General features: G+C 43.1%; 1 protein-coding gene across 10 annotated transcripts in view; it reads right to left on the reverse strand.

The window, feature by feature from the left end:
- SAMTOR (S-adenosylmethionine sensor upstream of mTORC1) overlaps nucleotides 1-12,810 on the reverse strand; it is a 54,427-nt gene that overhangs the window by 35,935 nt on the left and 5,682 nt on the right. The window contains exons 1-2 of one of the 10 annotated variants that reach the window (XM_078786881.1): nucleotides 2,687-3,084; nucleotides 1,303-1,363 (exon numbers count right to left, since the gene is read on the reverse strand). The exons of 5 other annotated variants lie outside the window; for them this stretch is intronic. Coding sequence is in view for 4 of the 5 variants with exons in the window: in XM_078786875.1 (XP_078643001.1) it covers nucleotides 2,687-2,846 (160 nt within the window). In the remaining variant the exon portion in view is untranslated. Of the gene's footprint in view, nucleotides 1-1,302; nucleotides 1,364-1,523; nucleotides 1,546-2,686; nucleotides 3,088-12,810 lie in introns of those variants that run through there. 4 more of the 10 variants (XM_078786880.1, XM_078786875.1, XM_068131470.2 and 1 more) reach the window with 4 other exon arrangements.

Raw genomic sequence — 12,810 nt, forward strand, 5'->3', positions numbered from 1 at the left:
ATTACCAAAGGAGAACCACGACAACCAGAATTCATCAGGAGGAGGTAAATATACAAGAAGCAATACAAGAAAAACTAGATGGTATTCATAGAATACGAACCCTGCGCAGTCAACTTGTTGCGAGCCAACTCTTCTGTTTTTGAACATTGTTTTTCTTTGATCCAATATGGCTGCCAGACCACGTGAGCGATGACATCATAAATTTATATTCTCTAATATAATTGTTGCATAGATCACGCTCAATACATTTCAAACTGATCAGACGAAGCGTTGTCCCTGTCGAATTATGACGTCATAATTATAGCATCAATGACATCATCGTTTACAACACCTATTCCCCATTTTGGAGTTATTTACAATGAGCCATGTTTCAATTTTTTCCATGCAGCGGTTTTGGAGATATAGAGGTGCAACGTTTTTCGGTTTTTCCAAGATGGAGCCTGCACAAGATGACCTATGGCGTTGTGATTATCATTAAAATATTCTAAAGGAGGCGCTCCTATGGTGAAAATGTCGTGTCCATCAGACCAACAGTTGCTGACATTTTATAAATAATGATCGGATGGATGTGTTGTACTTGTCGAATTATGACGTCATAACGAAAGCACAGATGACATCATGAACATATCTTATTCCCCAAGGGGAGTACTTGACGATGAGCCATGTTTCAATTTTTTCCATGGAGTGGTTTCGGAGGTATAGAGGTGCAACTTTTTTCGATTTTTTCCAAGATGGCGTCTGTACCACGTGACCTATGACGTTATAATTATCATTCAAAAATTATACAGGAGCCGCACATATTCTGAAAATTTATTGTCCATCGGACTAACAGTTGCAGAGGAATTTTTGTTCTATTCATACTGATCAGATCAAGCACTTGTCGAATTATGACGTCATAATTAAGGCACCGATGACATCACCATCAACATATCTTATTCCCCCATGGTGAGTACTTGACAATGAGCCATGTTTAAATATTTTCCCTTGAGCGGTTTGGGAGATATAGAGGTCTAAAGTTTTTCCAAGATGGCGCCCATACCATGTGACCTACGACGTCATAATTATGGATAAAAAAATTCTACAGGCGGAGGCACTTCTATGGTAAAATTTCGTGTCAATCGGACCAACAGTTGCCGAGAAAATGAATTTTTAAAATGCAGACACGTACGGCACACACACGTATGGCACATGGCACACGGCACACGTATGCAACTGAATGCTTAACCCTGATTTTCGCTTCGCGAGCGTAGGGTAATAACCAGTCTACTATTTCAGAGAGATGTCTGTCTGTCTGTGTGTCACCATTTTTCTCAGATGGCTGAACGGATCTTCGCCAAACTTTCAGAGGTTCATCAGTGAGTGCCTGGGAGTGTTTTAGGTACAAAAAAAAAATATGGAAAAAAAAGATCAATTTTTGTAGTTAACAAAAAAAAACGAAAAAAAAAAAACGTTCGATAGTGCCTAAGCCTTTTAAAATTAATGACAGTATACACGTACAGCATAAATAAATACAAAACAATCACCAGACATTTGAATACAAATCAATCAAACAATTCCGAAAGTGTACGAAGTTGATAGTACGGCTTCTTCTTCTTCCTTCTCGGCATCGCAGTTAACTCAGAAACGTGATGAATGCCACATTCACCAACCAGCATATATATGAACCCCCTTCCTCTCCTGCCTCCCCCCTCCCCTACAACCTTCCCCTACTCCCCTCCATCTTACCCCCCTTCCCCTCCCCCCCCCTTCCACCCCCTTCCATAGGAGACACACAAATAAGAGGCAGACAAGACAGGAAATATCCGAGCTGTGCTGGCATGGCATAGCTGGAGCCAAAGCAAGTGGTAGTTCTGGCACATCCTTGCAGCAGCTGTGGTCCATCCATGGGGAGGAGAGGCGTGGCTAGTGGGGTAGGGGCTTCGGCACCTCGACAGCCCTGCAGACCGACGCAGCTTTCTCCTAGGTGACACCCAGGTATCTCCTCGATTTCCCCTCAGCGCACCTGCCTTTATCGTCTCAGGCACGCACGTCATCGATGACATGCCACGCCCCTCTCCTCTCATTCATCATTGGATGAACAACCCGGTGTGGATGCGGAGCGACCCTTCACCTCGATCTCCCGAGGTTATGTGCCACGGCTGAAGGCGTCGATGCTTTCACCCCCCATAACAACCACATCAAGACTTAGCAAGCTCTTTAAATAATATAAAAGACTGATTTCAAAGAGTACAACATCAATAGTCAAAAGGGATGACTGTTTTCGGCACACACATGAGGATAGGTAGAAAGTATCCATCTATTACATACAGTAATAGTAATAGCAAGGCATATCGAATATAACATATTTAATTCGTTAACGCTTATGCTCAACATTCATTAAGGAAATATCTACGCTATATTAAACATCTTAAACCCTCTAGGAGTTATTTTCCACCACAATATAAAGAAAATTTCATCATGGGTAAATATATTCCCTTTTTTAATATGAAAACACAAGTTGTGAGACAGAATCACTCGGGTTATGACGCAGCAGCAGAGCTTCATGATGGAGGTCATCAATGTTGCATGTCAGGGACTACACGGTACTCAACACGACCAAGGCCTAACCCATCAACATGAAAACCCAACAAGTCATGCCTTATTAAAGTTACACTCACACAATGTAAAAAAGCACGTTATGTCTTACCAGGGAAGTCCATGGTGCGGATGTAAGCTTGTGCTTTGAACCAGTGCAACAGCAACCAAGCTTTCCAATTACACGAGTGTGCCAACATGGCACCCCACCACCATGGTACCCCACTCGCACATACCCCCAGCCGACGGGCAGCTCGTCTTGCCCTGTCCATCACCCTCCATTGAGCGGCTAAGTTACACGACAAGAGGCAACATTTGAGAGCTTAGCGAGTGTTCAGCAAGCGCTTGTTTTCCTCGCTCGGTTGCCAGTAGGCAGTCGACACACACTAGTTACATTCTACTCCCCTGACATTCAAACAGAGAGTCACTCAGGCTCCGTGACAGCAGCGTTGCTTCACTTTGCGGCAATGCGATCAATTCCATCCAGTGCACATCGGTCACCAAGTTCCATTTGAAGGGATTCGTGACTTCGAAGAGTTCAGTGAATCTGTTTACCAACTCAAAATGTAGGGCAAAATAACAACTGAGGATGACGTTTCAAACTGCAGAGGAAACAGTTCAAAGTGGATCGGAGCAGAGAGATGATCAAAACGTTATACCAATGAATACTTCCAATAGATTAGTCTAAACATGGAAACGATTTTTCTTAAATATATGATTTGTGTTACTTTAGTGGTGTCTTTAGTGGTGACTTGAACTATTTTGACTGTCGTGTGTGTGTGTGTGTGTATACATATGTGTGTGTATGTGTGTGTGTGTGTGTGTTTATGTGTGTTTGTTCATGTATATGTGTGTGTGTGTGTGTGTGTGGTTGTGTGTGTGTGTGTGTGTGTGTGTGTGTGTGTGTATGTGTGTGTTTATGTGTGTATGTGTGTGTGTATGTGTATACGTGTGTGTGTGTGTGTACGTGTGTGTGTGTGTGTGTGTGTGTGTGTGTGTGTGTGTGTGTGTGTGTGTGTGTGTGTGTGTGTATACGTGTGGGTGTGTGTGTGTGTGTGAATGTGTGTGTGTGTGTGAATGTGTGTGTGTGTGTTGATATGTGTGTGTAAGTGTATATATACGTGTGTGTGTGTGTGTGTATGTGTGTGCGTATGTGTATATACAGACTTGGCATTTAATATGCAATATTTTTTTTGTGGGGGTGAACTTACTTTTCAAGATGTCTTAGAACCAAAAGTTCATTGGAATTATGTTAAAATTATTCGAGATTTTGTTCATGTGACCTTTAAAAGAAAAAAAACCACATTTGACATTTTGAAACAAATAAATTGATCCTTGAAAGTGATGTAAACTGATATCGAACTCAATTCATGGACAGTACTGTGTTAAACTTCTGTGCGTTTTCCAGAAGTATCTCTTTATTTTGCACATTAGCCAAATTTTTTTTAACAAAAACAAAAGTTAAATTACGACTGGGATTACGGACAGTAAAATTACAGTTCAGTACTTTGTGTAACCCCCACGAGCATTCAAGAGAGCACGTACACGTTGAGGCATGCTGTTCACGAGATTTGCCAAGGTTTGGACAGGAATCGCTTGCCATGCAGTGACAATAGCCTGCTGCAATTCAAGCACAGAGGTCGGCTGCTGGTCCAAGTGGTCGATTTGACGCATTAATTCTGTCGACAAGTTCTCCATCGGATTCATATCCGGGGACATGGCAGGCCACTCCATATGCTCTACACCACAGTCAGCAAGAAAGTGTTGGATCACGTGAGCACGATGAGGCCGTGCATTGTCATCTTGGAAGACAAAGTTTCCTCGAAAGGCTGCATGAGCAAATGGAAGCAATGTTTCTTCCAGAATGGCCCTGTACTTGAACTGGTTCAGGTTTCCAATCAGAACAACCAGGTGAGTTTTGCCCCCTGCATGAAAAGCAGCCAAAACGGTCACCCCACCACCTCCAGCTTGGACTCTTGGCACTATACAATCTTTGTTGTAGGCTTCATGCACTTGTCTGCGCACTCGGACGTGGCCATCTTGACGATAGACCAGAAATCTAGACTCATCACTGAAGATCACGTGATTCCAGTATCCTGGCTGCCATTGACAGTGCTCTCTGGCCCACTGCAATCGGCGCTGGTGGTGTTGTCTGGTCAGGCGTGGCTTTCTCAGGGGACGCCTGGCACGATAGCCTGCTTGAACCAGTCATTGGTTGACTAGCCTTCTGGATACAGGCACATTTGTCAGTTGCTGCCACTCAGCCCGAAGCCGATTAGCTGACTTGGTACGGCCATTGCGGACTAACCGGTGCAGCTGGCGATCATACCTCCTTGTGGTTCTGCGGGGACGTCCTGGCCTCGGTATTGGAGTTGGGACACCCCTCTGAGCATTTAGTTTCAGGATCTTTGACACCTGACCTTGAGAGATGCCATACTGCCGAGCAATAGCACGCTGTTTCATGCCAGAATTTCGTAAAGCCACCACTCCATGACAAACAGCATTGTCGAGTTGACGGACCATCTCCAGAGGAAGCGGCAATAACTTTTGGAGACGTGCAGCAGTTGTTTTCCACTAATACAGACGCAACAACCCTTGTATACCTGACTGTGAAGCCAATCGTCAAATGCACCTGTCCATACATTTTGCCATGCCACCTGTGATATAACCCTGTTATTGACTTCTTGCTGCGACAGACAATCAGTGACATGGTTATTTTAACAAATAAATCATCAAAGTGTAAAAGAAACTCACCAGATTGATATACTGAGTTAAGAAAGTAAACCCAAGTCAAGAAAAAAAATATATTCCATATTAAATGCCAAGTCTGTATGTGTGTGTAATGTGTATGTGTGTGTATGTGTGTGTGTGTGAATGTGTATACATGTGTGTGTATGTGTGTGTGTGTATACGTGTGTGTGTGTATGTGTGAATGTGTATTCATGTGTGTGTGTGTATGTGTGTGTGTATGTGTATACGTGTGTGTGTGTGCATGTGTGTGTGTGTGTGTGTGTGAATGTGTGAGTGTGTGTGTGTGTGTGTGTGTGTGAATGTGCATACGTGTGTGTGTGTACGTGTGTGTGTGTGTGTGTGTGTGTACGTGTGTGTGTGTACGTGTGTGACTGTGTGCGTCATTGATTGTTATCCACATATGTGGGTTCCATAATGTGGAAAACAGACATACCAGATCTCAAAGTATCGACCTGTGTGTGTGTGTGCGTGTGTGTGTGTGTGTGTGTGTGTGTGTGTGTGTGTGTGTATAAAATATGTATAATACGTCACCTGCAATATATGTGCATACACAGTATTCATGTCGAAAATGGGAAATCTTTGTGACCATATTTATTGATGTTTTACCTTTTGGAATTATCATGGAACCGAGGTTAGTTGGATCTACAGTATTCTCTGAAACATAGATCAAAATGGATGCTTGCTTTCTTCTCCAAAACTACAAACACAATTTCAATGAAACTTCACCACAACCTTCATCACCCGTGATGTACCAATGTTTGTTCACGGCATGAGAAACATTGGGGTCTGAGGAGGTATACAGGATGGGAGGGGGTGGGGGTAGGTGTTGCCGCCAAAATAGGTATTTTTTGGTTTGTTTGTTTAAAGTCTTATTATTATGTTAGTATGATTCTAAATGCTGCCCTGTCTTCCAGCAAGCATTGAAATTGGTTTAAAATACCTTCAGTTAGTGCAGTAAACTGTTTATTCTACCAGGTGAGCGCCAGGGGTATTGCCCGTTTGTTTCTATTCTTTATCTTCTTTTTTAATTTGACTCAAATTGTTTGAAACATGGAATATATATATATATATATATATATATATATATATATATATATTTACACTACATGGCCAAAAGTATGCGGACACCCCTACTAATTAGTGGATTCGGCTGTTTCAGCCACACCCGTTGCTGACAGGTACATATAATCAAGCACACAACCATACAATCTCCATAGACAAACATTGGCAGTAGATTGGGCCGTACTGAAGAGCTCAGTGACTTTCAACGTGGCACCGTCATAGGATGCCACCTTTCCAACAAGTCAGTTCGTCAAATTTATGCCCTGCTCGAGCTGCCCCGGTCAACTGTAAGTGCTGTTATTGTGAAGTGGAAACGTCGAGGAGCAACAACAGCTCAGCCGCGAAGTGGAAGGCCACACCAGCTCACAGAACAGGACCGCCGAGTGCCGAAGCGCATAAAAATCGTCTGTCCTTGGTTGCAACACTCAATTCCGAGTTCCAAGCTGCCTCTGGAAGTAACGTTAGCACAACTGTTTGCCGGGAGCTTCATGAAATGGGTTTCCATGGCCGAGCAGCCACACACAAGCCTAAGATCACCATGCGCAATGCCAAGCTTCGGCTGGAGTGGTGTAAAGCTCGCTGCCATTGGACTCTGGAGCAGTGGAAACACGTTCTCTGGAGTGATGAATCATGCTTCACCATCTGGCAGTCCGACGGACAGGTCTGGGTTTGGTGGATTCCAGGAGAACGCTTGCTGCCCGAATGCATAGTGCCAACTGTAAAGTTTGGTGGAGGAGGAATAATGGTCTGGTGCTGTTTTCATGGTTCAGGCTAGACCCCTTTGTTCCAGTGAAGGGAAATCTTAATGCTACAGCATACAATGACATTCTAGATGATTGTGTGCTTCCAACTTTGTGGTAACAGTTTGGGGAAGGCCCTTTCCTGTTTCAGCATGACAATGCCCCTGTGCACAAAGTGAAGTCCATCCAGAAATGGTTTGTCTAGATCAGTGTGGAAGAACTTGATTGGCCTGCACAGAGCCCTGACCTCAACCCCATCGAACACCTTTGGGATGAATTGGAACGCCGACTGCGAGCCAGGCCTAATCGCCTAACATCAGTGCCCGACTTCACTAATGAATGATCTTGTGGCTGAATGGAAGCAAATTCCCGCAGCAATGTTCCAACATCTAGTGGAAAGCCTTCCCAGAAGAGTGGAGGCTGTTATAGTAGCAAAAGGGGGACCAACTCCATATTAATGCCCATAATTTTGGAATGACATGTTCGACGAGCACATATGGGTGTGATATTCAGGTGTCCACATAATTTTGGCCGTGTAGTGTAGTGTCATTGAGAGAAACGATCCCATATAAAGGGAGGAGCACGTTGTGCCTCCCTTGATTTTTATATTTATTTATGTATTATTGGCGGAATGATTCCTAGAGGTTAATAGATCATTAGTGTAACTCTAATTATTCCTTGGTACGTGTTTTAGATAACGTGGAGTAATTAAATATAATATCAGATATTGATCGTCGCTATTACATTTAGAAAGTTACTGTGAACCTTCCTTAATGTCTGTGCCTGGAATTATCAACCCATTTGACCTCATTTATTAACGGTTTTTGTCCTATGTAGTCAATCCTAAATGTTCCTCTCCGTAGCGCTTGCTCGGCGTTGCAGTGCGAGTCTGGCAGGAAAATGAACAAAGGTGTCAATGGCTGTTAACGGTGGTTAATTTACCTCAGAGTGCTCGTAGTACTGCTGTTTGGGCCGAGTCACACCTCCCACCATCCCAATCAATGACCAATGACCAATGAGAGCGGAGGGGCACAGGCCTCATCAAGGACGCATGTGCCTGAAGTAATAAAAGGCAGGTGCACCGGGAGAAAGAGGATGAGTTGTTTGTCTTATCCCTGGCACTGCTCACTGCTCACTGCGCCAAAGCCTGCATGAGGAGGTGGCTCCATCACACCCCACCAAACGAACTGCATCTTTCTTGTTCTTGCGGTACAGAACGATCATCCAGCCCTCCCCCCCCACCCCCACTCCCCTAAGTGGAAGAGGAGTATATGTATATATACACACCTAGGGGTTAACACTGCTTAGAATAGGTCAGTTATATCCTTAGTATATGTTTCCGCATAAGTGTGAAGTAATTAATTGCGATATAAATATGCACCGCTTATGTAGTAGGTAGACGACATCTACCTATGCTGGTGTTTGTGTCTAAAACCGCTTCTACCCTTACCATTTTAATGGTCCATCCCCTGTAATCCATCTAATATTCGTTCAGTCTTGCATGCTGGCTTTGCGTGCCACAAAAGGCACCAGTTTAGGCACAAATAGTTTGCCATGGAATTTTAGGGTGAGCCGCAAGGTGCAGAGGCTTGACTTCTGCATGAGTAACGCCTGCGTGGCCAATGGGCATGGAGCGGGCGGAGTCGAGCAACATCATGGGGTGGATGAAGGCCCAAGGTTATAAAGGCAGAACGACCATGGATAGTCCAGTCAAATTCCTGATATACCCACCACAAATTGCAATGATATATAAAATCATTCAAGTATTTTTCTACTCCAAATATAGTGCAGAATGACACACTGAAAGTCTCAGAAAATCAAAGCATTGGAACATTTCCATTTTGACCCGAGTTTGAGGTAACGTTGCAAACAAAAAATGTCAATCAAAATTTTGGGACAGGGGCTAGAAATACGATCATGTCTTGATCAATTCTCAATATATATATTGAATAAATGAGCGGGATTATAACTAATTAATTGACATATGTGGGAAAATTACACAGCCAGACCAGGAATCAAATCCAGGTGCTCTGGTGAACCGTACCAGTGTTCTGCCATCCGAGCTATCTGGGTGACCCTATTTTTCCACACATGTAATTGCCACTCTTTCCGTGGCTGCTTCCGGGGCATTCAATTCCAACCATAGGAACACCAACGGCCTGCCATGCTCATAGCGGACATGGATTTGTCCCCCCATTGGAGAAAGACCCTATCGTGACATTGGAAACCCCCTGTAGTGTCCATCTTGTTTATCCTGTGGGCCCCACCCCAGCCCTTTCCCTTCCACAGATCTCCTGATGTCCATGTTCTCTCCTGTTGTTGTGCTTCCCTCTCTCTCCCCCTCTTGTCTCCCGCTCTCTTTATATTACATGTTCTATGTGTTAGCTCTTATACAGGCCTCAATGAAGTATACCCCAAAAAAAAAAAACCTTTCTTGCAAGTACGCTTACAAGTACTTTCTGCTTCTTTGAAACCATGATATTTTAAAAAGTTGTGGATGAATTAGGTAGGTGACAATAACAAGCCGATTAAATTTTGGTTCAGGTCCGGATGCAGATCCGGCCTACCAGTGGATACAAAATACAGCCTGGCGTAGCTATGCGCTCTACCGAGTGCCTTTCTCGTTACCTTACGGTTTCGATCGCTGAGCAGAAAATCGGTGAAGAAGAATAAGACACTTCATGAAAACCAATTTAATTATGCGATTAATGATATTGAGAAACTGAGTTTGAACTCTGGATCATCATCCACCCCGCCTCGCAATAGCCTTATGGATCGGATCTTGAGTCACAATTTAAGCCTACGGTTCAGCAATACAGAAACTGGAGTCTCCAAAAGGAAATAAACTGTGAAAAACTCCTAAAGTGTTGTGAACTATTTTACTTTCCTCCTCGGTATGACTATCGCATTTGGATGATGATTATCTCTTATACTCAATTATATTCAAAATATTTTAGAGCAATTTTAGAGAAAAGCATTACAGACCTTTTAGATGCCACATTTCCTCAGGCCTTAAGTAATGGAAAGTGGTGGTATTATTATTCCAAGGTAACACTCAAAATACCACTTTTGAGATGGTAAGTGCAAAGTAAAACAACGCTGCTTTTAAAATGTTAAAGGATTTGGGGATGTTGGTAGGGAGGTCATTAACTTAAGCCTCATCCTCTCCGGCTCCCTATTCCCATCCCTACTCTGCCTCCCAGTATCACTGCCCTCATGTCCTAACTTCCAACCTTTCTCAGCATTTCATTCTGTGTCTGTGTCTCTAACCCAGTGTTAATCTTCTACCTGATAATTTAAAGAAGCTCCGGACTGATCTTCACATCCTTTTAAACCAATCGTGTTGGTATCAGCAGCCAGGTTTACAAAGTCTGTTCCACTTGACTGGGATTGATACCGGTCTAGAAGTGTCAGCTGATTCAAACAAAAAAAAACAACATCTGGAAACTGCTTTCAGCTCAAAAAAATCTCAAATGTTAACTTTCTCCAAAATAAAAAAGGAGAACGCAGAACATCTCGGCGTGTTCGACACTTTAAAGTTTCTTTGGGTATCTTCTTCTCCTCTTCTTCTTATTCTTTCTTCTTCGTCCTCCTCCTCCTTCAAGTCTGACTATTTTATGAAATTGAGGAACATAAGTCACTCGGTGCCAAGTTCAAAAAATATGGTGAATGAGGAAAAATATTATCGTTCAGACGTCTGATAGAAACTACATTTCACATAGATGGAGAACGGATGGAGCACATTGTAAATTCTTACTACAATTTGTTTTCTGTTCACATTGAATGGCTCCACAACCGGTATCTCTTTACTTTTTCAATTTGTCCCTTCCTGTGGAATCAACTTCCACATCCTCTTCAATGTCATTCTTCTCTCCAGGTCTTCAAGACAGCATTTCACCACCATCTCAGATCGTCCCCCATCCAAAACCATGATCTTGTCTACCCCCGTTAATCCCCACTCCATAAGCCCACCTCCCTGCAAGTTTCCCAAGTTTCCAGTTTTTCCTTCCTGAGAGTTTGCTTCTGTATACCTCCTGTCCACCCGATGCATCTCCCCAACCTCTCATTCCTCCCCACACCCATTGTTTGTCCAAGTCTTTCTCTATTTTATCCTTCAACCCTGCTGTTAGTGTCACCCTCTCTCTCTCTCTACTGTTCCTTTTGTCCCGTTGCGTCCTGATCCGTTGAGCTTTCTAGCAATTCCATGAGCCTTGACTCTATCCAAATGAACGTTACAGCAAGCAAGCATTGGTTTGCTCTCCAAATGATTTTCAGACTAGATCAGTAGGTTTACTTTGCTCATATATTTTTCCAAAGGCAATATTACCTGGGCAGACTAAGAGACAAAGGTGAACGTGTGAGTTTTTAATAGCACGCCATACCTTACTTTGCGAACACGGGAATACAATCTATGACTTTGCTTGTACCACAACAATGATGTAAATGGAGGTGCAGAATACAGTACTGTGGGCAAGTTTGAGCTCTTAGCCCTTAGGTCATGTTACCATTCTTGGCCTGATGTCACCTCTCCATGGCAGAATGGATGGACCTGTAACATACCTCCCTGACAGCGATACGAACGGGGTGACATGACCTCAAAAGGCCCAGGCCTCGCTTTGAAGTCTAAAACAAGATTCGATAGTTAAACATAGAGCAGCTGCTGACAGGTGTAACTGCGTTATTGTCAGTTACAGATGTTGTGCAAGAGGTTGGTCAATCCAAACAAACGTAAACACAGGCCTTCTTGCTTTTGCAGCTCGACAACTTTCACAATCATAAGTAATGACTTGCATATGGTGTTATTCATCGTATTTGACACCATCTCAGTCATCATCATCATCATCATCATCATCATCATCATCATCATCATGATAACACAGGCCTTGAAGAAAAGTGAGAAATATTCAAGGTAATCATGTAATATGGTGTCAGTTCAGTTTCTTTCAAAACAAAGTTCTGCAATCTGTACTGCAAGCTTTTTTCTGCTTTTTTGTAAACAAGTCAAGGCTCATGGAAGAGCGAAAACACTGAACGGATCATGACGCAACAGAACAAAAATAACAGTAGAAAGAGGGGAGAAACACTAACAGCAGGGTGGAGGGATAAAATAGAGAGAGATTTTGACACATAATGGGTGTGGACTAATTAGGGGTTGGGAGGATTAGTGGAGTGCCCGGACACTCAGTCATTTCAAATTGATGCAAAAGTTTCGTTTTCAGTACCAATTTGAAGGCAAGGGCCTACAGAACAATTTTGGTTCGAATGTCAAGCACTCATATTTAAAAAAATTCGTTTTTTTTTTTTTACTCATATGTTCGGACACAAAAGAACATTTTTTCAAGTTTATATACTCATATAAACTCATTTTTTTCGTCACGAATCTTCCCCATACCCACCTGCGTTGTCATCCAAAGGGTCCCTCAACTCTTGTACCAAGTCAGATTTGATGGTATACATCGTGGAAGCCAGTACGAGTAGTGCCATTTCTGTCGACGAGGAGCTAGTTGCGCCAAATGTTTACGACTTCATTGTTATTGACGGTGGAGTACTGATACACTCACTTCCTGGTACAACTGTCCAAGGAAACACCTTTGATTCATATTTCGACAAGGTATTCTGCCCAAGAGTTCACCACGACTTGAAAAGATCGACAAGAGTAGACATTGTCTGGGACCAGTATCGT

Source organism: Myxine glutinosa, chromosome 11, assembly GCF_964187855.1.
Source record: "Myxine glutinosa chromosome 11, kmMyxGlut1.1, whole genome shotgun sequence".
NCBI classification, from domain to species: domain Eukaryota; kingdom Metazoa; phylum Chordata; class Myxini; order Myxiniformes; family Myxinidae; genus Myxine; species Myxine glutinosa.